General features: G+C 43.7%; 1 protein-coding gene across 1 annotated transcript in view; it reads right to left on the reverse strand.

The window, feature by feature from the left end:
- The window catches only part of uba1 (ubiquitin-like modifier activating enzyme 1), a 297,482-nt gene that overhangs the window by 224,787 nt on the left and 45,009 nt on the right, over positions 1 to 27,686 (reverse strand). The window contains exons 14-15 of the mRNA XM_087994098.1: positions 18,454 to 18,619; positions 13,386 to 13,582 (exon numbers count right to left, since the gene is read on the reverse strand). Coding sequence (XP_087850224.1) covers positions 13,386 to 13,582; positions 18,454 to 18,619 — 363 coding nt within the window. The remainder of the gene's footprint in view (positions 1 to 13,385; positions 13,583 to 18,453; positions 18,620 to 27,686) is intronic.

Genomic DNA, 27,686 nt, shown 5'->3' on the forward strand with positions numbered 1-27,686 from the left:
CTCCCAAGGCTGGGATCAAACCCAGGTCCCTGGCACTGAGAGGCAGCAGTACTAACCACTGAGCCAGTTGAGGCCAAAACGTTAAATGTTTTCAAGAAGGCGATTGATATTGTTCTTAGGGTTAATGGGATCAAAGACTATAGGGAGAAAGTGGGAACAGGGGATTGAATCAGCCATGATCATATTGAATGTTGGAGCAGGCCTGAAGGGCTGAATGGCCTACTCCTGTTCCTAGTTTCTACATTTCTATATCTACGGCAAGGACCAGCAAGTTTGTGAAGGTGCAGTGTTCACTAAAACACTAAACAGCCCTCCTCCCTAACCTCACCACCATCACTGACTATTTAGGGGTGCTTATTTCACACAGAAATTCAGCAGAGTTTAACATTTTCCCCGTCACGTATTGAACTACTTGCACTTAATTGCTTTATAAGCAGCTTCAATGCAATTCTGACGTTCATTTTTTCTGGACAAGCCAATTATAACTATCGGAATGTACAGTGTTCAAAAGGAATTTTAGTCAAATTTACTAAGTCTTTGGCCAGAGCAAATCAAACCCTTATATCCGGCTGAGTGTAGCTGTGATCTTCAGTTCTATCTCTGTTTTTAAAAGCTATTTTGGTGCAGGAACAATCACAAAGATAATCCTGAGGGGGTACCTGACTCAACACTCTTCCCTTCCTACTTATAAACTAGTCAAAAAAGTAAAAAGGGTTGCAAAGTACACTAAAAAAAGACATAACACTTTAGAGAAGTCCATTAATGGTGGCCTGTAAATGGAATAACCTGCTTCGAAGTGAAGTACTGACCCAGACAGCTTTCCTGTGACTAGTTCCTGTTTTCAAAGCAGACATACCTGTAGGTGGTTTCTGTCATTTTAAAGAGCACCTTTGGAGGGCTTTGGAGATGACCAAATGCATTATTGAGAAGTCAAGTGTGCGTGCTTCATTCCTGGTGCCATCGTTGGGGGTATGTGGAATCCTTCTCGGGTCAACTCTTTACACAATCACTATGCCACTTGGTTCGGCTTTCCTGAATTCCATCCCATGAGCTTCATTTGTAGATGGCGATATGATGTGGTCAAAATGACTGAGAGGGTAACAATGCTTGTAGAATACCCTGATGATCCTGACCACTACAATGGGTTTTTGTAGACATTGTTTGTGCTATCGAGACAAATGACGTCCAAATAAATGCAAGTTTTGACAAACTGTCTTTTTTTCCCAGAATATACAAATATGAAAAGTGCATTCCATTTACCTGAAGATCTCTTGTGGGGTCATTTACAACTAAAACTAATAGTTACAGCACAGCGTGATCTCTCGAAGCATCTTTGTCTGAGGGTACTGCAATAAAAGTCTCTGCTCATTTCTCCTCATAGGAAACTCGAGGACCAGAGGGCACTTTTTTTATTATTTATTAACAAGGCGAGGGCATCACTGGCTAGGCCAGCATTTATTACCCATCCCTAATTGCCCAGGGGTCAGTTAAGAGTCAACCACATTGCTGTGGGTTTGGAGTCACATGTAGGCCAGGCCAGGCCAGGCCAGACCAGGTAAGGATTGCAGCTTGCTTACCTCAGGAATATTAATGAATCAGATCGGATTTTCCAACAATTGGCAATGGTTTCACGGTCAGTGTAAGACTCTTCTTTCCAAACTTCGATTGAATTCGAATTACACCATTGTCCATAATGGGATTCAAACCCAGGTGCCCAGAACATTACCTTGTCTCTGGATTAACAGTCCAATGATAATACCATCTAGGCTGTTACCTCCCCACAGTCTCAGAATAAAGGGGCACCAATTTAAGACTGAGATGAGGAGGAATTTATGCTCTCAGAGGGTTGTTAGTTTTTGGAATTCCTTGTCAGAGAGAGCTGTGGGGGCACAGTCCTTGTGCATACTTGAGACTGAAATAGACAGATCATTCTGGGAATCAAGGGTTACAGGGAAAGGGCAGGGAAGTGGAAGCGAGCAATGTCGGATTAGCCATGATCCTATTGAATGGCGGATCAGGCTTCAGGGGCCGAATGACATTCTCCTGTTCCTATTCTTATGGTCTTATGTTAATGTGATGACATTCCTGCTCTTGGCCGATCTACACTTGGAGCTCTGAAAGCAACACTGCCCTTTAAGTTCAATACTCCAGACATGCAGCAGTTGAAAGAAAAATTGGCAAATATTTGCCAATGATTCTGAATGCGATTGCAGTTAAACATAGCTCCTTACAACTTGATTTGGTTTGACTTATTGTTGTCACATGTACCCGAGTACAGTGAAAAGTTTTGTTTTGCATGCAGCACAGGCAGATCATACCATACAAAGATCATAGGGTGATAGAATACAGTGATGAATACAGTCATAATTGCAAAGAAGGAGCACACAAAGCAAAATCAACATTAAGTTTGAATCTTGAGAGGTCCATTCAGCAGACTAATTACCCCAGGGAAGAAGTAATTCTTGAACTTGACGTTTAAAGGTTTCTGCAGTCAGGTCTCCTCTGGAACAGGAATTCAAAGACTGCAAATGAGTGAACCAAAAGCAGTGAAGGAGTCATTAGCTTCCTGTCCATGGGCCAGTTGTTAATTTTTCCAATGTTTCTGTCCAGTTTTCTTCATACAAGGCAAGTTAGGCTACCACCATCCCCACACGCCAGGAAGGTGGAATGTTTAAGCAGCTGATAAGAGACCTGCTGTAGCTCCATTGGTAGTTCTCTGATCCTTGAGCTACAAGGTTCTGGTTCAAGTCCCATTCCAGGACTTATGCCCAAAAATCAAGTCAGGCACTGTTAAAGACTCTCAAAAATACATTAAACAGAGGCCCCATCTACGTGGTTGGACAGATACAAAAGATCAAACAGCACCATTTCAAATAGAAGTGGGGGAGTTATTCCCAATGTCCCATTTAATACATGCACTATCCTAAACAGATTATCTGTCCATCATCACATTACAGTCAGTGAGGGCTTGCTCCTTGCAAATTTGCCTGCCACATTTCCCACCTCATAACAGTGACTACAAATTGAAAATATTTTTTTTTTTTTTTACTAGCTGTGAAAGCATTTTGAGACATCACGTGGTCAAGAGAGCTCTATGAATGCCTTCTTTACTGTGCTCTGCCATTTTTATGCCATCAGCCAATGGAGCCAACAACAAAAATAAAACAGTGAATGATGTGAGTGTATTTTGTGATGCAGCCCAATACAAGGTTTGTCAGCATCAGGAATGAAAAACTGAATTGAACTGAATTAGCTTTAGTGTCACACATACTCAGATCAGTACAGTGGAAAGGTAACAAGTCACCACTTACGGCACTATGTCAGGTACAGGCTACAGGTTCTTCAGTACAAGGTCTTTGGAAAAAATATTAGAAAAATAAAGAACTAAAAAGTCCAATATTACAGATCATAGGAATAAATTAGAAAATAGAAACATAAAAAGTTCAGAACATCAGTCCTTCCAAACCAATCTGCGGTGGCACCTAGCCTCCAGTCCACACTGGCACCTAGCCTCCAGTCCGCACTGGCACCCAGCCTCCAGTCCACTGGGCCATGGTTCCAGATTGCACCGGTATTCACCTTGAGGTTCTCGAGACTGGGAGAAAGCTCTAGAATCATCTCAAATAATCTTGGAAGTCCATGCTGAAGACACACTGGGCTGAGAGACTACTGAGCTGGGCTGAGACACCACCATGTTGGGCCAAGAGACCATTGAGCTGGGCTAAGAGACCACCATGTTGGGCCGAGAGACCGCCTTGCCGGGCCGAGAGACCACTCACTGGGCTGAGACCACCATGCCGGGCTGAGAGATCACCACATCGGGCTGAGGGACCACCATGCCCAGCTGAGAGACCACCACACTGGGATGAGAGATCACCATGTCGGGCCAAGAGACCACCACCACACTGGGCTAAGAGACCACCATGCTAGGTCAAGAGATCACCATGTCAGGCTGAGAGACCACCATCCTGGGCCGAGAGATCACTACATTGGGCTGAGGGACCAACACGCCAGGCCACTGAGTGGTGAATGAGCTGGAAAGAACTGTGCTTCCCTTCAGTCGCACCTCTTACTTTGGGTTGGGGGCACTCGAGGTGGCTGCTGATCTGGTTATTGATACATTACATTTTGTAATGACCATTGGATCATTCAAGCCATGGATCAATAGATGTTTGCTTGCTGCTTTCACCTTGATAACTTCAATCGGGCAGCAATACAAAGGTCGGCTGCAAATCTTCCATGTTCTGTTTCAATGGCTGAGCAGACTAGAGGAGCTGAATGGCCGACATATTTGACTGAGCGCGCCATCGGAGAATCTCAGCAAAACAGTTCAATGGGAATGAGAGGGGAATCTCACTGCTGGTTGGAGTCATATCTGGCAGAAAAAGAGACGGCTGTTGTTTTTGTTGTTGTTGTTGTAGAAAGTCAGTTATCTCAGTGCCAGGGCATCTCCGCAGCAGTTCCTCAGGGGTAGTATCCGAGGCCCAACCATTTTCAGGTGTTTCATCAATGACCTTTGCTCCAATGTAATGTCAGAATTGGGGGATGCACAATGTTCAATGCCATTTGCGATTCCTCAGATACTGGAGCAGTTCATTCCCAAATGCTACAACATCTGGAGAATATCTAGGTTTGGACTGATCATCCCTTCCAATCCTCTGACTCCCTTTCCAGCCCCTCCCCTGCCATTCCTCCCAGCCGCCAAATGGATTCATTCCTACCGTTGACCAACCAGGTCATACCCTCTACTTGTCTCCACCTACACCACTTCACCACCCTGTCCCCGCCACCCACTTTACCTGCACCTCCCTTACACCCACCCCCAGTCCTGAAGAAGGGTTACACCCGAAAGAGTGGACTTGGAAATATTCCTTTAGAGTCAGCGGGCCGAAATCCCCTCCCTAACAGCATTGTGGCTCTACGTACATCAGATGGACTGCAGTGGTTCAAGAAGGCAGCTCAGCACGACCTTCTCAAGGGCAACTAGGGATGGGCAATAAATGCTGGCCCAACCAGCGACCTGTGAGTGAATTAGAAAGATAAAGCTCAACTTACTGCTGTTTATTGGTTGACAGTGACCTGAAATTGCTTCCATGATTGTCTCTAGTCAATCACTTAAGCAATTTGAAATGTGTTAATGACACAGGAGGACACTACAAATGTGCACTCAGTTGATGCAAGTATCTCTTTCTTGCTGACTACATCTATGACTCTGGTGGTAGCACTGTAATGTAAAAATGGTGATCCTGAAGTGACCTTCCCAGTTAGTGCTTATCTTAAAAGTCAATGGTACATACTGTTGCTAGCCCCAGGCAGATATCACATCCAAGTCTGAGGTCAATGTGTTTGGTAGATTTCATAGAGTTATAGAGAAGTACAGCTTGGAAATAGACCCTTTGGTCCAACCCGTCCATGCTGACTAGATATCCCAATCCAATCTAGTCCTACCTGCCAGCACCCAGCCCAAATCCCTCCAAACCCTTCCTATTTATATAACCATCCAAATGCTTTTAAATGTTGCAATTGTACCAACTTCCACCACATCCTCTGGCTGCTCATTCCATACACTTACCACCCTCTGCGTGAAAAGATTGCCCCTTAGGTCTCTTTTATATCTTTCCTCTCTCACCCTAAACCTACGTCCTCTAGTTCTGGACTCCCCACCCCCAGAAAAAATACTTTGCCTATTTATCCTATCCATGCCCCTCAATTTTGTTAACCTCTGTAAGATCACCCCTCAGCCTCCGACACTCCAGGGAAAACTGCCCCAGCCTGTTCAGCCTCTCCCTATATTCAAATCCTCCAACCCAGGCAACATCCTTTCTGAATCTTTTCTGAACCCTTTCAAGTTTCACAGCATTTTTCTGATAGGATTAGAACTGCATACAGTGGCCTAACCAATGTCCTGTACAGCCACAACATGACCTCCCAACTCCTGTACTCAATACTCTGGCCAATAAAGGAAAGCATACCAAACGCCTTCTTCATTATCCTATCTACCTGCGACTCCACTTTCAAGGAGTTATGAACCTGCACTCCAAGGTCTCTTTGTTCAGCAACACTCCCTAGGACCTTTCCTTTAAGTGTGTACGTCCTGCTAAGATTTGCTTTCCCAAAATGCAGCACCTCACATTTATCTGAATTAAACTCCATTGGCCACTTCTCAGCCCATTGGCCCATCTGGTCCAGATCCTGTTGTAATCTGAGGTAACCTTCTTTGCTGTCCACTACACCTCCAATTTTGGTGTCATTGGCAAACTGACTAACTATACCTGTTATGCTCGCATCCAAATCATTTAAGTAAATGATAAAAAGTAGAGAACTCAGCACCAATCCTTGTGGCACTCCACTGGTCACATGTCTCCAGTCTGAAAAACAACCCTCCACCCTCTGTCTTCTACCTTTCAGCCAGTTCTGTATCCATATGGCTAGTTCTCCCTGTATTCCCTGAGATCTAACCTTGCTAATCAGTCTCCCATGGGGAACCTTGTCGAACGCCTTACTGAAGTCCATATAGATCACATCTATCACTCTGCCCTCATCAATCCTCTTTGTTACTTCTTCAAAAAACTCACTCAAGTTTGTGAGACATGACTTCCCATGCACAAAGCCATGTTAACTATCCCTAATCAGTCCTTGCCTTTCCAAATACATGTACATCCTGTCCCTCAGGATTCCCTCCAACAACTTGCCCACCACCGACGTCAGGCTCACTGGTCTATAGTTCCCTGGCTTGTCCTTAACGCCCTGCTTAAACAGTGGCACCACCTTAGCCAACCTCCAGACTTCCGGCACCTCACCTGTGACTATCGGTGATACAAATATCTCAGCAAGAGGCCCAGCAATCACTTCTCTAGCTTCCCACAGAGTTCTAGGATACACCTGATCAGGTCCTGGGGATTTATCCACTTCTAGGCATTTCATGGCATCCAGCACTTCCTCCTCTGTATTATGGATATTTTGCAAGATGTCACCATCTAATTCCCTACATTCTATAACTTTCATATCCTTTTCTACAGTAAATACTGATGCAAAATACTCGTTTACTATCTCCCCCATTTTCTGCGGCTCCACACAAAGGCCACCTTGCTGACCTTTGAGGGCCCTATTCTCTCCCTAGTTACCCTTTTGTCCTTAATGTATTTGTAAAAACCCTTTGGATTCTCCTTAATTCTATTTGCCAAAGCTATCTCATGTCCCCTTTTTGCTCTCCTGATTTCCCTCTTAAGTATACTCCTACTTCCTTTATACTCTAAGTACTCACTCGATCTATCCTGTCTATACCTTACATATGCTTCCTTCTTTTTCTTAACCAAACCCTCAACTTCTTTAGTCATCCAGCATTCCTTAGACCTACCAGGCTTTCCTTTCACCCTGACAGGAATATACTATCTCTGGACTCTTGTTATCTTATTTTTGAAGGCTTCTCATTTTCCAGCCGTCACTTTACCTGCGAACATCTGCCCTCACTCAGCTTTTGAAGGTTCTTGCCTAATACTGTTAAAATTGGCCTTTCTCCAGTTTAGAACTTCAACTTTTAGATCTGGTCTATCCTTTTCCATCACTATTTTAAATCTAATAGAAGTATGGTCGCTGGCCCCAAAGTGTTCCCCCACTGGCACCTCAGTCACCTGCCCTGCCTTATTTCCTTTTCTGGAACCTTGCCTCACTCAACAAAACACATACAACTAGAAACGAAGGTCACACTAGGAAGCACCCTCTGTCTGAGGGTGCAACACAAGCAGTTAGGTACTTGTCTATTTCTGCTGGTTATTGGTCAGGACCCCACAATCAGAATGGGATTGTCTAGAGCAGGTACAATACCACATAAAGACAACTGGGGAATCATGGTCATGCTATTGTGGGGGAGGGAGGAATTGGGATTTAGTTTGATGCTAATAAATTAGAATGGGGAGAGGGGAGTTGGGGTGTGGGGGAGAGTGGGGGAGGGGAAGGGAGAGAGAAACGAGTGCATGAGGGCAGGGAGTGAAATGACGGAGGGGATAGAGGTGGTGAGGGAGGTGGAGTAAGAATTTTCAGGAATCAGACACTACTATATGGCAGAATTCAGAAACAGCTAATGCGTTGGGATATTTAGAGATTGGCCTGATATTATTTTAATGGGATGTTTTTGGTAGACTAAAAATAGATGAAGGATCATTATGAGATGACGGTGGGGATGTGTGGAGGCAATTTGAGACATACTTTGGAAAGTACTGGTATTTGGGACGGGGAATGTAAAAATCCCAGCATTGAGAGTTTGTTTAATTGTATTTCCACATGGAGCAGTGTCCTTATATTTGTTTATGTTGGATTTCTGTCAATACGTTGGTCACTGCTCTTCCTGAGGCAAGGGTCCAAAGTGACAAGGTGAGAAATCCTTTTAATCAACACCTTCCGATTCATTCCATTAATCAAATGGCCCAGAGGACATCTTCAGTGCACAGAACAGGGTCAGAAACGCAGAAAGCAGAATGTGAGTTATATTCTGGCTGTAATGTGTAATAACAATTGTATAAGAGAACTATTTTGGCCAACTTAGATTCTGTGTTTGTGGCTGCTCAGCTATTTCTGGACCTAATGCCCAGCACAGCTGCACAATATGTAAAAAGAAGAGAGATAAATTATATTTTAATTAAAATCTTATTACACTCCCTTTTACTCCAGAATGATTTGCTATAAATTGAGACCAAAATTCTTTTTTGAAATACTGTGACAAAATGCTTGAATGTCTAGCTTTGATATTTACCAGAAGCTCAACCAATTTTTAAGGATTTTGTTAAATAAAGTAAAACTATTTCCAATATGTAATGCGATGTCCTAGCTGGTTAGGATTTCAACTTGAGGTATCATATTTGTCAAACTTGTGAAGAGATTAAAAAAAAATAATTATTTATGAAGAATTGCTTTGTTTCTAATCACCCCTACCCTAAGGCTATGCCATTTCTCTTAAATTACTAAGATTTTATATATTTAAAATGAACCAATTGATCACCAAGGGAATTGCCCATGGAGAGTATATAACCTGGAAGTGATATAAGTTATAGAGTGAATGGATCATTAGACAAGTATGTTTGTATGCAAAGACACTCTCATTTTAAACTCAAATCATACCTTCTTACATTTCCATTAGATTTAGATTCAGATTTATTTAATATTGTCACTTATACCTGGGTACTGTGAAAAGTCGATAACATTGCCATGTTCTGGTGCCATCTTAGATTTCAGACTGAGTTACTGAATAAATTGTGTAAATGGTAAAATACTGAATAAATTAATATTAAATTGATGTTACTAAAACTGAAACAGCTTCAAAAAGTCTTCGTTCCCTCTCTGCTCCTCCAGTCATGATGCCCAGAATCCTGGAAACGTGCTCCTTTACTGCCGCCACCTTTGCATCCACGTCAGAAGCCTCCGAGGCTACAGATTGTCATGTTGTGCGGTTCCTGCGATGCTAGACATCGACTGACAGAGTCCTGGCTCTGATTTGACTGACACAGTCCTGGCTCCAAGTTGACCAATGGGGCCCTGGCTCTTGGTTGACTGAAGGGGTGCTGGCTGGTGTTCTAATGCCTCAACCCGGAGATGGTGTGTGTGTGTACGTATGTGTGTGTTTGTATGTGTATGTGTGTGTATATATGTGTGTGTATATATGTATGTGTGTATGTATGTGTGTGTGTGTGTGTGTGTGTGTGTGTGTGTGTGTGTGTGTGTGTGTGTGTATGTATGTGTGTATGTATGTGTGTATGTATGTGTGTATGTTACATGGGGCTCCGGCCTCCCGCAGGAGAACTTCAAGAGGAGGCCCCAGGGTGACCAAAACAACAAAAAAAGTGTTACCGCGCTGGGAAGACAACAATGAAGCCATATGGATGTGGTAGAACTCAGCACATTATAAATTCCTATGATTATATTAATGAAAGAAACTGACTTTGGTAAATCTTGAATAGTTGCCTACAACCTACTAAAGTAGTGCTCCCCTGCTCAGTGTGTAATCAGTGTGACAAGTTGACAAGGACTGTTTACATGCTAAAAGTAGATGTTGTAGCATAATCCTATAGAGATTGCTAGCATTTTCAAAAAGAAAGGAATTCCCATTATTTCAAAGAAACAACATTGCTGGGAAGGATTTCACTTTTTAATCTTTTACTTAATAAACCAAATGAAAATCAACTTCATTCAAATATTATGGAACAGGTGAACAGTATTTCCAATAAAAATGATAAATTTCACTTTAAATAGTTGATATAAGATACACCTAATGATTAAAAAACATTGCTTTCCACAACAATGTAAAACCACAAACAGTCTCACAATTGTTCCTCTGCTACTTTCCACTCAGCCCCCGCGATGTGGCACCCTTCACCTCCTACTCAGTCGTTTCAGCCCTTGAATATATTCACCAGCAACCACTCTCTATCCAAAGTCCATTGTGATGGTTACCGTTGGATAAAGCATGTAATTACAAACCCTCTTTCTCTCCTGGGTTGTGATAATCCGAATAGCACAGAATTCCGAGAGAACCCTTTCTCCAACACCTTTAAACAGTCTCTGGCAAGACTGAAAGAAGAGCAATGGGTAGCATCCAATCCATAATGCCTTAGTCTTTTTGCATTCAATACTCAGTCCTTGCCAACTGTATAATATATACAGGAACACTGTCTTTGTTCTATTCTCAGAAACCTGCTTCAACACCAACGTTTATTCTAAAACTGCCAAACAGAAAACTGATACATTAAGAGATAACCTTTCTCTGGTTTTCTCTTATTCATATTCTCAATGTATTTTGAACAGAAAATAGAGGCTGAACAACGTCACTGCATTTCATAGGAGCAAATTACTGCAGGTCCTGGAATCTGTACTGAAAACAACAAATTCTGGAGATCACAGCGGGTCAGGCAGTGTCCATGGAGAGAGGGCAAGCTAATGTTTTGGGTCGAGATGGCTCTGAAGGATGCTGTCTGAGCTGCTGTGATCTCTAGCATTTGTTGTTTTCACTGCATTTCATGTTTTTTTTATCCTCTGCTTCTTAACTCCTCACCTCAATGACAATCACAGTTTGAATGGATATTTCTCGGAACTTGATGGAGTCATAATGAGGAGACAAATGATCTTTTTTTTCAACTGAGCCCTCTTTAGTTCTAAAGGGACACTGCACAGAAGGAAGCAGCACACGGGACATCACAGTAAGAATTTATAACACGTACTTGGATAAACAGTTATATATAGTGAATATAAACATCCAATGTATAAACTAAATAGGGGAGTAAATTATTTGGATGCTGTAGTTCAATTTTCACCTGTCTTTTGACCTCACTGCAACTAAAAACTGAACTAGGTCTGGATTCCTTTTGTGGGATGCCATAGGAGATTAGATAGTGCAGTAAATCATTTCCTAATACACATATGACACTATGTAGTCCCAGCTATATCTAGGTTTAAAACTTCACATAAAACTTACTGAAACTCCTGATTGTTTTATTTTGTTAATTTCCAATGACTTTACACTGTGTCTATAGCAGTTTCTTTGTGAGCCAGTGAACAGGGGATGGCGAACTTGTAACATAACTCATAGAAAACAGTCATATTACAACAACAATATTAAATTAATTATCAAAGAGTCTATTTAAACAATGCCATACAGCCAATACTCCACAGAGTCTACTGATTTTCTGATCCTGCCACATACTCTTCAATATACTCTTTCCTCAACTGCATTCAATCCCGTAATGCCCAATTTTGTGCTACTGTTTTTGAAATAACTCCATTGAGGCCGGTATCCCGTCACCAAGTCACCCTTAATTTACATCTGCATTGTGCTTGACACTGGTGTGGCTTCCTCAGAGCCAGCTCTCAGAGTGAACAGAACCTCTGACTCTCCTGTTTTTTTTTCTAAACTTTGTCTGTGTTATGTTAGGCCATTTTTCTTTCAGAGATGTTATTACACACCTCTAGAGCAGGTGAGGCTTGAACTCAGGCTGCCCTCATCCAGGGGATGGGCACTACCACTGTGCCACAAGAGGGTCCTCCTGTTTTTATCTCTCAGTAAGGGCTCCCTGATTGGACCAGATTAACAGCACCCAATCAGGAAAGTAATCTTTTATGTGGTCCACCCAGCTGACTTTGTCACTGCGGTTTTATTTTCCCACCTTCAATCTTTGGTGCACGATATTTAGCTTGCAGTGCAACTCAATCAAATGTCCCCCAACCCAGTCCTAATATCTGACATAACTTTAATGCTATTTTGTTGAATTTCCTGGGATTTAAAAGATTAGACCATTCATTCCAAAAGGTGAGAGAATGTATAGGCTTGATTTTAAATGACTTCAAAATCATTGAGAACCATAACCATTACCAAGGCTTATAGCCTTTGCTGGAAAATTGAACAAAGATCTTTCAATCCCTAAGACAGGTAAATGCAGAGAATATGAAGTAGATAAAATGTAATTTCACTTTTTCAGCCACAGTAAATCAACAATGTAAAAGCAAAATACTTCAGCTTCTACAAATCTGAAATAAATAACAATAGAAAATAGTGGGAATACTCAATAGCTGTAATGGATTTTTAAAAATCAGATCAATGATGTTCGGATGAAGGGACATCAGCCTGAAATGCCAACTCTGTTTCTAGCTTCACAGATGCTGCAAGGTCTACTGAATATTTCCAGAATTTTCCATTTTAATGGCACTTAAAACACACTGCACAATCCAAGGCAAAAACATCTTTCACATCACAAAACATCCTTAAGATTCTGCTTAATCCTCTCCAACAGGGCTTTGGCAGATCATTAACATTATTGGAGACAGCATCTCTGCTGCATATTTCCTGTTGATTACATTCCTCTTGTCACATCCAAGTGTTACACACAACAGTCTAATAATTTATAGGGAAGCATACAATGGAATACTCAATACTGGAGCCAAGATCTCTACAGTCTAGAATATAAACTTGTCCAGTGTTTAATTCACAGCAATTTCTACACAGCCATAAGACAATGCATGCCTATGTTACAATGTCAGAAGTCACATGACACCAGGTTATAATCTAACAGGTTTGTTTGAAATCACAAGCTTTTGGAGTGTTGCTCCTTCATCAGGTGATGTCTTCACCTGTTGGACAATAACCTGGTATCCTGTGACTTCAGACTTAGCCCATCCCGGTCCAACAACAGCATCATTGCATTACAGATGGTACAATATTCTTGACTGTAAATAGAATGTCTCCTCCCTTACCATGAGCAGCATCACAGCAGATGTTAATTTTTAAGTCAACACAGATTCTTATGAGCAGCAGATCTTCAGAGTGTTTCCACTCCCTGTTGCAGCTTACAACGTTCTTGGGAGACAATGCCTTTGACATAATATTAATTATTTTCTCTAATTACCTGCAATGTGTGCTCAATAGCATTGGGGAAATTCTTGAGTGTACAGATGGGAATGAATTTTTCCGGAGGGTCCCCACTGGACGAATAGGACTCCGTAAGGTGAGGAATGACAACTTGGAAATTTCCTTTCGTACCCAGAGTACCTGACTCCAGCAGTGGTTTCTGGTATAAGACACAAAGGCTATCCGTGTAACGTCCTGGAAGCAAAACAAAAAACAGACATTACAGACAACATTTCTCCTGAAATGTACAACTACAGCTTGTATTTATTATCGTGGTGGTGTAATAGGAATGCCACTGCACTAATAATCCAGAGGCTAAGATTGATTTAACCACAGTCAGAGGCAAAAATGGAGGACGTCTTTGTACTCTTTTATTGGAGTGCGTACAACATAGTCAGAGCAAGAAGAGGTCTCGACATGATCATCTTGGAGGAAGAATTCTTATCCCATCAGCTATCCTGTTGATAGCTGCTTTCTTTATAGCAGACAGGGTGATGCTCTGTGAACATGGGTCAAATTCTATCCTGGTAGCTAGTGGAATCTGAATTCCAATTAGTAATCCTGGAATATAAAACTAGTTTCAGTAAAGCCTACATCACAACTATTACCAATTATTGTTAAAGGCTCAAAAGTCCTTCAGGGAAGGGTATTTGTCAACATGATCTGGTTTAGTCTAAATGTGATGTAGAGGTCACTTGACGAAGGTGGTGATTTCAAATAAACCTGTTGGACTATAATCCAGTGTCGTGTGATTTCTGACTTAGTCTAAATGTGACTCCAGACCACAGCAATGTGGTTGACTTTTTTTGCTGTCCTCTGATACTGTCTTAGCAAGTCACTTCGGATGGCCAACAATGTCCACTTCTTACAAAAAAGTGAAGCAATGACTCGAAACTCTGCATAGGAATGGAATCGGAAACAGTGACACAGACCTACACATGAAGGTTTCAGAGCAGCTTTGTCAAAGGAGTGGGTTTTACAAATAGTAAGTAAGGACAGAGCTTAGTTAGGGAATTTCAGAGGCTAGGACCTCAAGGCTGAAGGCATAGTAACCAATGGGGGAGGGAAAATCAGTTCAGAGCCATGTAAAAGGGTGCACAATTAATCCTGTGTGAAATCAAGGATATTAAAATCCAGCATTTGGGAGATGGTAGCAAAGATGATCATTTAGCGACAGTACATTGACCCCATGGAAAGCCTAAGGCTGTGGGTCTGCCTCAAAACCTAGCTCTGTAATGAAGAGGATTATTTATTGATATATTAATTGAACAAAGACATGCTTATCGTGCAGTTTAAACCAGTAAACACATAGGCAGCAAAAGAGTTTAGCATCAGAGAACAGGCTCCTCTGATTGTAGTTGTGATGCCGTTGTATCATCTGAATTGAGCTGCAGGTGTATCTGCAATGATCAGTGTTCCTAGGCTAGTCCAGCTCCTTATACTATATGAGCTGCTGTTCTTGATAAAAATTGCTGTTATTATTCTCCTTTAAGTATAGGAAGCAACAAGGCCAGCTTAGCATAGTGTGGGAGTGGAAAACTACTTTCTGATCTAACTAAAAGTGTCTCTTGCAGCTGACAAGATATCATAATGGCACATTACTAAATAGTCACAGGTAACATTGATATGACAGACATTGCTAGAGTCTTTGAGGAGGACCAGAAATTAGATCTTTCTCCTTTGAGATTCAAGATATTCTGTCCATAAGTCCAAATGACATCAACATAGTAAAGTGGTGCTTCAGTATTAATCCTTACAGACACTTAATCAACAAAGGGCTAGTGCTGAAGACTTCTTTAGGCTCCATCTGATCTGGTGACAAGGGTGAAAAATTAGGACTGTCTGCTCCACATCTTGATCAGGTCAAATGCGTGGTCCCTAACCCCTTGCAGTCTTAGTTATTATGTCCAGTTAGTTAATATAACTAGTACCTATTTGTCACTCAATAAGCTCTAGTTTGTTTTTTAAATCGTGTGCCTCTTCCTAAGACTTAGTGATGATTCATCCTTTTCCACTGTTAACTGAACTGGTTTTTAGATCCAGTATAAAAAGGAGAATTGGATGAAGCACACTCTCTCAACGATTGTCTGGTAATAGATTATTTTGCAAATAAAATGTCACAGTGATCAGCATTTGAATTGTTGCTCAAATGGTGGAAGGTCAAAAGTGGAAAAAAATCCATTTGACACAGAAGATAACAAAATTCAGAAGACAAGGGACATTACCACATTAAGGAAACAACCACTTCATGAATACTCAGCCAGTCAGTAAGCTGTAAGAAAAGTTTACAGGACGTGTGAATGGAAATATAGGGTCAAAGCAATACTCCAGCTTCAGATGTTCACTTCAGAGCTGGTACAATGCACAGGAAAGACAGGCTAGTGAGAGTGCAATAAGATTAATCACATTTGATAGAGTCCTTAGAGAAAAAGGAGCTACAGGGATAGCACTGATTTGTGGATTGGCTGGGAAGCTTTTTGATCTATGGGAATAAAGTTAAAAAAATCTCTGTAGACCAGTGGAGAAAAAAAAATTAACAGGACCTGCAACTGATGCAGTTATAAATCGGCAAAATATAAATGACGGCTTTGAAGAGGTTCTAAAGGCTTTTGAAAATTGTTAATCTGAGAGCAATGCTTGGAAGGAGAAGATTTAACAGCAGAGTACAGCATCCATAATCTGTAGATAACTTACTTAATGACCTCTACAAATTAGTGAAAATAATTACTATGAATTCAGAATTCATAAAAGACAGGAACCTTATTGGTGAGGCTTTGTCAGAGTTATTACAGTCCAAAGATGTTTTGACTTTGGAGAAAGTTATTCAAATTGCACTAGAAGCAGACACCAAGATGACTCTCAGTCAAATTTTGAGAGAGGAAGGACAATTTTACCACAGGGGAACAAATCTACTGTATAAAGATATAAGCACTGAAGAAATTTATGAAATGCGAACACAAAGGGTACACAAAACAACAAAGGGTAGGAAGAGTCAGTGTAAGTGCTGTGGGACAAAAAGCCTCGCAAGCACAATACGTGCCCAGCAATAACAGCAGTGTGCTACATCTCTAAAGCTATAGGTCACTTCTAGAAAATGTGTAGAAGTGGGTGCAGTTTCAGAGCAATGAAAAGTGAAATGCTTACTCCAATAAAGGTGACGTAGAATCACCACTATTAGAAATGATTGAGCAATTCCTACGGAAAATTGGTGACTCAATTGTGAGATGGACAGAAGTTATTTATGTAAATTTACAGCAAGTTAATTTGAAGCTTGATGCAGGGAAGACTGCGCTGTCCTACTAGATCAAATACCATGGCTAAAGAAACAAAGGTTACAACTGACAGACGCAAAGTGAAGTAACTCTCTGGGTAAAGGTATGCCACAAGTCACAAGACAAGAGAAAGAATGTCAAAGTCTGGAAAATGTGTACAGTAATTCACAATCAACACTTCTCACTGCCATTTACAACACTTGGTAGATTAGTAGGAATGTACAAATTGCCTAAGGGTCCAACAAGATTCCTTCCCCACAACTGCGCTGGCCCCACCCCGTTATGCATATGGAAATTAACTCTGATTTGAATTGTGCCAGAACAGCCTTCTGTGTTGTTAAAGATTATTCACTATTTCAGGAATCTTCGTTTCCACAAATTGTTAAGTGTTGCCATAAAGTTAGGGGGAGGAGGGGGTTGTTGGATTCAGCCCAATCATTGTGCTGCAACAAAAGTCCAACTAAATTAATAAAGCTTTAAATACCAAATAATGCTAAATATAAAAGTTGCCGTCTTTGCTATTGTTGTGAGAAAGGTTGGAATTTCACAGCCATCAAAAAAAGATGTTTAACGTCAGAGGTGAATGTACAATATTGAGACATGCAAAGTTGCCCATTGCTTCATCATAGTGAGGGGTTCTTCAACGTGTAACTTAGCATCTCTCCAGTCAGTATTCTGCAGGTGGCGAAAGAGATTCTTACACAAGCCCATGTTTACAGAGAGACAATCTTCTTCAAACTGTGTTTGAGCTTCAGAGGTGGATGAGCAATTCTGTGGTCACAGAGTGTACACAAAAAGTAATTCTGACAGAAACATTTGTAGAACAATTTTGAGACTTGCAAAGTTGGTTGCACTCTCATCTCCAGCTTGTGCAGCTTTCTCTCCAATAATTTGTGCCTTTCCTGTACTGAGGGAGGGGTGTCAGATCTACTTTCTGTTTTAGTGAAATATTAAAGCCAGATGTCGTTTACCCTCTTGCATGGATGTAAAGATTTCACGGCCAGTATTACAAAAAAGGGACTACAGGATAATTGTCCGAGCTAAAATTTATCAGTGTCACCGAAAACGTTACAATGGTTTGTATTGCTCTGTCAAAGCAGCAGCATGGGCATGATGGGTCGAATAGCCATAATGACTCAATAATTGCTGGTCGTACAACCTTTTGGTTTACTTTATCCCTTCACGGAACGTGGATGTTGCTGGCAAGACCAACACTTATTGTCCATCCCTGACTATCCTTGAATTGAGTGACACATTTGAGCATTTCAGAAGATAGTTAACAGTTAACAACATTGCTGTGTGTTTAGAATCAAATTTAGAGTGGAATCAGCTGAGGGTGGAAAATTTCCTTCCAGAAAGGATTTTTAGTGAACCAGATGGGATTTTACAACAATCTGTTGTAGTTGTTTTGCTGACCATTATTGGGACCATTCCAGGTTTATTAATCAAACTCAAAATCCACCAGCTGCTGGATGGGGGCTTTGAACCCATGACCCCAGATACATTAGCCTGAGCCTCTGGATTACTGTCCAGTCATATGACTACTATACTACCATCCCCCACCCTTGCTGTACATCAACTAGCTACGGTATTTCTCTGCAAGGAAGTAGGAACTTGGCTGTAAGTCGGGAAACCCTGAGGTTGCAGAAGGTGCTACGCAATCTTCCTTTCATTTGCAAACCTTGACAAGGTGCAATAAGGTGAGAGATTCTGCTCATTGAAAACTAATGCCCTATGTCCTCTTTACACATGGGTCAAAATTGGCAGATAACTGTTGTTCATTTAGTCACTTACGCGTTTCCACATTATCCAATGCATTCGCCACTCCATTCAGATTCTCAAAGAAATCCTGGGTGTAGATGTTCTCAGTCTCTGGACCAACACGGTTCTGATGAGCTATGATTTGCAGAGAAGGGTTCATCTTTCTCACTGCCGCTGCAGCTATCTCAGACTTCATTTTCTATCCAGTGTGTAAAAAAGAGTACAGGTCAGACTATATTACTGCTCTTCCATATAAAACACCTATGCTTTGTCAATGATACAATTCATTCCCCTGCCCCCACCAAAACACATTCAGATCAACGGTAGTGATAGGACAGTGTGTAGTCAGAGGCATCTGGCACATAGTCAGATAGCGCACTGAACCCATCCCTTCAGAATGTATAAAGTAGAAAAAGGAGTAGATGATTCAGCCTCCTGAGCAGCTGCACCATTCTGTAAAACCATGGCAGATCTGATAACCCCACTTCGGTGTCTGTTCCCCATAACCCTTGACATGCATATCGGTATCAAAGATCTGCTGAGGTCAGTCTTGAATATACTCAATGGCCCAGCCTCCACCTCTCTCTGAGAGTCAATAAGACCATGAGACATAGGAGTACGGGTAGGCTATTCGGCCCATCAAGTCTGCTCCTCCATTTAATGAGATCATGCTGATTTGATAATCCTCAACTCCACTTGAAACCGATCCAAAGCCAAAATGCCAACTTTGCCTTTTTCTGTGGCTTTAACCCATTCTCCTCCTGGCCTGTTGCGAACAGTGCAAATAGACAACTCTTTAGCCTGTTTTACATTAATTTTAGTTAATTACAAAGCCATTGGGGCTGGGACAGAAATCCTGGACCATGGAGCTGCACAAAGCGTGGACCCCTGACCTAAGCACAGCAGGACCTCCCTCAACCTGAACACGGGGCTCTTCCCCTCCTCGATGCTGAACATGGGGCCCCTCGATCTGGGTTAGAGTGGTGTTGGAAAAGCACAGCAGTTCAGGCAGCATCCGAGGAGCAGGAAAATCGACATTTCGGGTAAAAGCCCTTCATCAGGAATACAGGCAAAGTGGCTGAAGGGTGGAGAGATAAATGACGTCTGGAGGAAGTGGGAGGATTTGAAGGAGAAATTGTTAAGGGTGAAGACCAGTTCGGCCAGGTACGGTTCCCTCATATTTACCCCCTCCTTGCCTGTCCTGGGCCCCATTTTGAGTACAATCCTGTGTCATGTATTTTACAACTTTTTTTCTTGATTTCAAATCTCTCCTGGGCCTTTTCTTTTCCTATCTCTATTAGCCCCTCCAGGCCTCCTCTGGTATATCACACAGATTTTATTTACTGCACAATTGGGCTTTCATGTTCAACTGTTCGATTCTGAGCTCTGGAATTCCTTTCGCCTTCTCTTCCTCTATACCCTCTACCTTAGTGACCTGTTCTTATATTTCCTTAAGTGGTTTGGTTTTAAACTACATTTGATTCGGGGCAGCACTTTGGGACATTTTAGTAAGTTTAAGGGAACGACGTAACCCACAATTAATGTAAAGTTGCAACTAGCACTCACTGATTTGGTGGTGGGTGTGTGGGGCAAGGGAGTAGTGGGGTGTGGGGGCTAGGAGGTGTGAGCTGGGGGTGGGGCCTGGTTGTGTGTTTGAGGGAGTGGGAATGTGAGGGCTGGGGGTGTGGGGGCTGTAGGTGTAGGGGCTGGGATTAGGGGGTGGGTGTTGGAGTTGCAGGGGTTATGAACTGGAAGTGGGGGACATTGTTGGTTGGAGATTGTGGTGTCCGATCCCACATATTTTGGTCTGAGAATTAAATGATGTCAGGAAGCACTTGGGGAATGGACATTTGGAACTTCATCTCTTGATGCTAAGAGTCAATTAAAAACCTCAAAATGGAGATTGATACGTTTATTTTGGAAAAAGGCCCTTGAGGTTACAGATTGATGATTTGTAAGTGGAGTCTATTCAAACAGTGGATCAGGCCAAGTTCTTATTCTGAGGTACTCACTCTCTGACCCATGAAGAATCTGCAAAACCTCCATCCAAGGTCAGCTCACTCCCAGCATTTACAGCTCAAGAGGTTGCTCATCTTCACCTCTCCAATAAACCTCAGCTGAAACTCTGCTGTCCATAACCCATCCAGCATCAAATTATCTTCACCCATCCAACCCATTGGCCCCTCATGCTGAAGATCTCGCAACTTTAAAAGGCTCTAATAGGGAGAAGCTGTTCCTGTTCAGAAAAGAAAGAATGAGAGGGCATAGGTTTAAAGAGATCTGCAAACAAAGCGAGAATGACATGAGAAGAAGTGAGAGTCATTAGGGTTCGGGTGTGGTAGAGGAAGGTTCTTTCAACTGAGACCTTCAAGAGGGGCACTGGATAATCATTTGGATAGAAATGGCATGTAGGGACATGGGAAAAGGGCAGGCCATTGGCACTAGGAAATAGAACGGATACAGGCACATTGAGCCAAATGGCCTCCTGCTGCACTGTAACTGCTGTCCCTCCCTATCTCTGGGATCTTCCCTGCCCCCACAAACTTAACAGTTCCAAAGAGCATCCATATTGGACTTGAAATATTATTTTTCTGTTGAGTTACTGAGTTCCTCCATCATTCCTGGTGTTTGTTTCCCCCATACTCTTCCTTGTTCTGTGTCCCCCTGTGCTGCTGTCCAACTGCCCTGCCTATGGTGACCAAGTCTTTGCTTCTGGATGTCCCTCTCTCAGCTCCTCCCTCAAGATCTTACTTAAAACCCATCTTTTAGAATGAGCTTTCATTCTTCACATCTCTTCCCTTTTCCCAGGCTGTTCCTTCCTGAATATGTTTGAGTGAAACGCTTTGCGAAGTGTTCCTTTGTGAGTGGCTTCGTCCAAACCAAACTGCAGTGTGTCTTTGTTCCTGAGCTTCTCCTGTAGGGGAGGTGCTACTATTTCCTTAAAGCTGGATATCAACAAAATAAAAAGCCTACCACAACAGAGAAACACATACCAAAGACAGAGGAGAAAGCATATGCTTGAAATATTTGCAGAAAAGCTCGGTGCGAGAGCAAAAATTTTGGAAACCAGTGTGTTGAAAAGTATTGTCATTAATTAGGTGCCAAGAACCAGCAGAAAACCAAAGCCTCTAAGGATGTGGGAATCGGAAAAAATAGCTGAAGAGTCTTTGCAGTACGTGTGTTTTTAATCAGCCTTCAGTTTGAGTTGAGTTTTTAGGGAACACAATCACAGGCATCGAGATGAGAGAGAGAGAGAGAGAGAATTGGCTTCAGTCAGCCTGGGAAAAATGCACAACTGGTTGGAGGGAGGAAGCTGAACTGGGATTAGTGGGATCCATCCTTTGAAACGCTGCCACATTCAATGTCCAATGTGTGTGCAAAATGAGTGACATCAGGCTATTTGACCGCAGAGGCATCACTGTCAAAGCCCCATTACAGCCCACATGTGCGTGCCCATACTCGGCCGAGAGGCACCCATGTACGGAAACAGGACAGTCTCTGCAGCTCTGACACCCAGCGCAAATTGTAGATATGTTCTCATCAATCTGTTCAGAGATGTTACTGCACACCTCTAGAGAGGGTGGGATTTGAACTTCCTTTCCCCCCCTACCCCCAGCTAAGGCACAAACTAAGAGTTACAATTGTACAAGCACTAGTTACGGAGGGTGAGGTGGGAATGTGAGGAGCAGCCATGGACGTTGCAGGTACAGACCCACAACAAGCAAACCAGCGAGGGAGTGCAGTCCTGTCAGAGATGCCATCTTTCAGAGGAAGCACTGACCCAAAACCTCGGAGGTGGAATGTACAACATTCCTTGGTATTGAGAGGAGAGGAAAACAGTGCAAAGTCTTTGTTAAATTCCTGCTTGCCATGGAAACAGTAGCTGCTATTACAACTATTGCAAAAGATGCTTAAATAATGTCAAGTGCTTCAGCATGTCTTACAACATAAATGCAAATCTCTCTCTCTCTCTATCCCACAGGTTAACATTCTCTCCAGACGCACTGTCAAATCCCCTACTCCACACTCCAGAAGCTCAGAACTTCAGTGGTTGATTATTAGATTACTTACAGTGTGGAAACAGGCCCTCCGGCCCAACAAGTCCACACCGACCCGCCGAAGCGCAACCCACCCACACCCCCACCTCCACCCCTTTAACCTAACACTACGGGCAATTTAGCATGGTCAATTCACCTGACCCGCACATCTTTGGACTGTGGGAGGAAACCGGAGCACCCGGAGGAAACCCACGCAGACACGGGGAGAATGTGCAAACTCCACACAGTCAGTCGCCTGAGTCGGGAATTGAACCCGGGTCTACAGGCGCTGTGAGGCAGCAGTGCTAACCACTGGGCCACCGTGCCGCCCATTATCTCAGCTATCAACATCGCTCTCCAGTGCTCTTTATATCCTCGGTCAAACGAACAGCACCTCTAGTTACAAATACACTCTGCACCATCATGCCCTTTACTGCTCCACTGTAACACTGGTTGCGGTCACACACACACACCCACACACCCTGCGGGGCCCCCGGACTCCACTGATGAGAAATAGGAGCCAGGCCATTTGTCCCCTCGAGTCTGCTCCAACATTCACGGCTGACCTTTTCGTGAACTCAGCTCCACTTACCCTTGATTTCCATACTGTTCAAAAATTGACCAATCTTGGTCTTGAAAACATTACAATGAGGTAGCCTCAACTGCTTCACTGGGCAGGGAATTCCACAGCTTCACAACCTTTTGGGTGAAGATGTTATGGTGGTACGTGGATGGAATGAGCTGCCAGAGGAAATGGTGGAGGCTGGTACAATTACAGCATTTAAGAGGCATCTGGATGGGTATATGAATAGGAAGGGTTTGGAGGGATATGGGCCAAGTGTTGGCAAATGGGACTAGAATTATTTAGGAAATCTGGTCGGCACGGGCGAGTTGGAATGAAGGGTCTGTTTCCGTGCTGTTTCGCTGTCACTCTAAGTTCCTCCTCAACTCAGTCTTAAATCTGCTTCCCCTTATTTTGAGGCTGTGCCCCTGGATCTAGTTTCACCTGCCAGAGGAAACAACCTATGTGCTTCTATTTAATGTATTCCCTTCATAATTTTATGTGGCTCTGTTGTTGTCAACACTGGACTCACTGAACTAGTGATAAGTTGAGTCCAAGCCCCTAGGATTCTGTTTTTCTCAGCGCACTTAGAGTCAGAAATCCTGTTGATTTGCTTTGAATGTCTTCCGATAATCCTTGAGGAAATCTGCATTCGGAGCATCTTAGTCACTGCAGCAATGCCTTCAGCTGGCTAGACCCGCGCCTCTGGAAACACCTTAAGAATCTCCGTGTCTCTCTAACCTCTTCTTAGACACTCCGTACATTTCGTATCCTTTGGGCCCTCGTCCTAGCATCTACTGGAGTGACTCGGTGAAGATCTTCCCCAGAATCACAAGACTGTGATGGTGTAGGAGGAGACCATTCGGCCCATCGTGCCTACACAGTCCTATCCCCTCGTGCTAATCTCCTGCCTTTTTCCACATGCCTGCCCACCATTCCTAACCAAACAATTGTCCAATGCCCCTCTTGAATATCTCAATGATACCTACCTGCCCCACCATTTCCAGGCAATGTATTCCAGACCCTAATAGCTCACTGTGTGAAAAGTTTTTTTTCCCCACATCACCCACTTGTATATCACTGTAAACTTTGTTTGCTAGCTCTCTTGTGAAGCGCCTTCAGGTAATTTAGTACAAATAAAGTCTCTGCATGAATCATTTTGTAATTGGTGGCTGCCATGCCTTCCATAACTCGTACATTGTGGGCTTTGACTCTTGGCCACAGCACCAGGAGAGCGACAAGGGAGTGATGGTTCTTGCCTCTCAAGGAAAGGAGAGGCAAAAAACTGGAAAGGCGCTGGAATCTAAGGTAGACAAGCAGGAGGCTGGGAGAACACAACAAGGCAGGCAGCATCAGGAGGCTGGGAGAACACAGCAAGGCAGGCAGCATCAGGAGGCTGGGGGAACACAGCAAGGCAGGCAGCATCAGGAGGCTGGGGGAACACAGCAAGGCAGGCAGCATCAGGAGGCTGGGGGAACACAGCAAGGCAGGCAGCATCAGGAGGCTGGGGGAACACAGCAAGGCAGGCAGCATCAGGAGGCTGGGGGAACACAGCAAGGCAGGCAGCATCAGGAGGCTGGGAGAACACAGCAAGGCAGGCAGCATCAGGAGGCTGGGAGAACACAGCAAGGCAGGCAGCATCAGGAGGCTGGGAGAACACAGCAAGGCAGGCAGCATCAGGAGGCTGGGAGAACACAGCAAGGCAGGCAGCATCAGGAGGCTGGGAGAACACAGCAAGGCAGGCAGCATCAGGAAGTGGAGAAGTCAACATTTCAGGTGTAACCCTTCTTCAGGACTGGGGGTGGGTGTAAGGGAAGCAGCAGATAAAGGGGGTAGGGGGTGGTAGTTTTTGGTGGGGAGAGGAGTGGGGTGGTAAGGTGTGGATAGGTGAGTTCAGGTGGAGGGTACGACCTAGTTGGTCGATGGGAGGGGCGCATCTCTCTTCCAACCCTTCCTTCCAGTTACCAACCGGGTCCATTCCACCTAATGACCAACCAGGTTGTACCCTCTACCTATACCCCCACCTCACCACTCTGCCCCTCTCCCCACCCACTACTCCCCCTTTTATCTACAGCTCCATCCCCAGTCCTGAAGAAGGGTTACACCCGAAATGTCGATCTCTCCACCTCCTGATGCTGCCTGGCTTGCTGTGTTCTTCCAGTCTCTCAAGGAATGGGGGAGAGGGTCCATGCTAAATTGCCCATAGTGTTAGGTGCATTAGTAAGGAGTAAATGTAGGGTAGGGGAAATGGGTCTGGGTGGGGTATACTCTTTGGAGGGTCAGTGTGGACTCGTTGGGCCGAAGGTCCTGTTTCCACACTGTAGGGAATCTAATCTAATCTAATCTAATCTACGTGTAGAGTGATGGGACATGTTCAGAAACTGTGCTGTCAAACATTGTGAAATTAGTTACAGGAGGCTCAGAGCAGCAACTGCATACAGTGTCAGCTGAGTGCTAGATGTAGTTCAGCTGATAATGCCTCCAAATCTGAATCAGCATGTCTAGGGTTCAGGTCTCACTCAGTGCAATAATCTTGGCTGATGCTATGGTATCGAGGTGCTGTCCTTCATAGAATCACTGAATCCCTACAGTGTGGAAGCAGGCCATTCAGCCCATTAAGCCCACACTGCCCCTCCAAAGAGCTTCCCACCCAGACCCAGTCCCCTACCCTAACCCTGCATTTCCCATGGCTAACCCACCTAGCCTGCGCATCCCTAGACACTATGGCCAATACACCTAGCCTGTACATCTTTGGACTGTGGGAGAAAACTGAAGCACCCAGAGGACTCTCACAGAGAATGTGCAAACTCCGCACAAACAGCCACCCGAGGGCGGAATCAAACCCAGGTTCCTGGCGCTGTGAGGCAGCAGCGTTAACCACTGAACTACCTCATGGTGAGATGTGTTGGCCACAATTATGAGTTATCCTACAGCATTAATCAAACAGGAAATTAAGTTCTCCCTGATGCCCACACACTTATTCCAAACCACCTCAAAAGCTGGTCATGACCAGTTTGTCGTCTGTGGGAGCGTACTGTGTGCAAATTGGTTGCTGTATTTCCTACAACAGTGACTGCACTTCAAAAGTACTTCAGGGGTGGCAAAACACTTTGGGATGTTAGGTGGGTGCGCAATGGTGCTATACAGATACGTGCTCTTTCTTATCTTCCCGATAAATCTACAGTTACAATCCTGTCTGAAGCAGAGTGAAAATGTAACAATCCCAGCCTGGGACTTGTAAACAGCACAATAGATTTTACAATCCACAGCTGAGCAGCGCGGCAGAGGTCACCATTTCACTAGGTTCCCACAAACAAGAACATTATGTTGTAATGGAAAATCTTCATTCAGAGTTTCTTAGGCATTGAGCCAGAGGAGCAGAGGTAGACCATTCAGCCCATCGATTCTGCTCTGCCTCTCAGTGAGACCATAGCTGATCAGATAATCCTCAACTCCACTTTTCCCCATATCCCTGATTCTCTTACTGATTCAAAATCTACTGCAGCTTTGAATATACTTAATGACCCAGTCTTTACGGGAAAGAATCCCACCGATACACTATCCCCGGGAGAAGAAATTCCTCCTCATTTCTGTCATAACTTTGTATTCCTAGCTCTGTTCAATCGCCCCATGATCCCTGTCTGTTCTGATTTGTCTGTACTGCACACCAAACAAAGCTTTTCATGGTACAGGGTTTGTGTAAAGATTGTAGCTCGGGTGTCGATTGCCGTAGTTGTGGGTAGGTTCGCTGAGCTGGGATGTTGGTTTGCAGATGTCCCCTGTCTAGATGTCACCCTCAGTGCTATGGAGCCTCCTGTGAAGCGCTGTTGTACTCTCTCTTCTGGAATCTATTTGGTTTGGTTTCTGTTGCTTCTGGTTGCTCGTTGCAGTGGTCGGTATCTTGGGTCGAGGTCAATGTGTTTATTGATGGAGTCAGTGGATGTGTGCCAAGCTCCTAAAGAGTCTCTGGCTGAGCTCTGTGTTGTCCCAGTTGAACGTGTGGTTCTGGTCGTCTGTGTGTACGGCTACTAGGGACAGCTGGTCATGGCGTTTAGTGGCTAGTTGACATTCATGAATGGGATTGCTGGTTGCCTGCCTGTTTGTCCTATATGGTGTTTTGTGCAGTCTTTGCATGGAATCTTGTACACCATGTCTGTCCTGCACAAAAGACCCTATACCCATTGTGTACAAAGCACACAGAATTCACAAGATTCCATGCAGAAGCAGCACAAAACATGTGGGCGGCACGGTGGCACAGTGGTTAGCACTGCTGCCTCACAGCGCCTGAGACCTGGGTTCAATTCCCGCCTCAGGCGACTGACTGTGTGGAGTTTGCACGTTCTCCCAGTGTCTGCGTGGGTTTTCTCCGGGTGCTCCGGTTTCCTCCCACAGTCCAAAGATGTGCAGGTCAGGTGAATTGGCCATGCTAAATTGCCCGTAGTGTTAGGTAAGGGCTAAATGTAGGGGTATGGGTGGGTTACGCTTCGGCGGGTCGGTGTGGACTTGTTGGGCTGAAGGGCCTGTTTCCACACTGTAATGTAATCTAATCTAAAACACAACATATAGACAAACAGACAGACAATTAGTGACCCACATTCATGAACGTCAACGAGCCACTAAATGCCACAACCAAGCTACCCCTAGTATCTAGACACACAGATAAGGGC

This window comes from Chiloscyllium plagiosum, unplaced genomic scaffold (assembly GCF_037043375.1).
Source record: "Chiloscyllium plagiosum isolate Xiang-an unplaced genomic scaffold, Cpla_swu_hap1 HiC_scaffold_14, whole genome shotgun sequence".
Lineage (NCBI taxonomy): Eukaryota > Metazoa > Chordata > Chondrichthyes > Orectolobiformes > Hemiscylliidae > Chiloscyllium > Chiloscyllium plagiosum.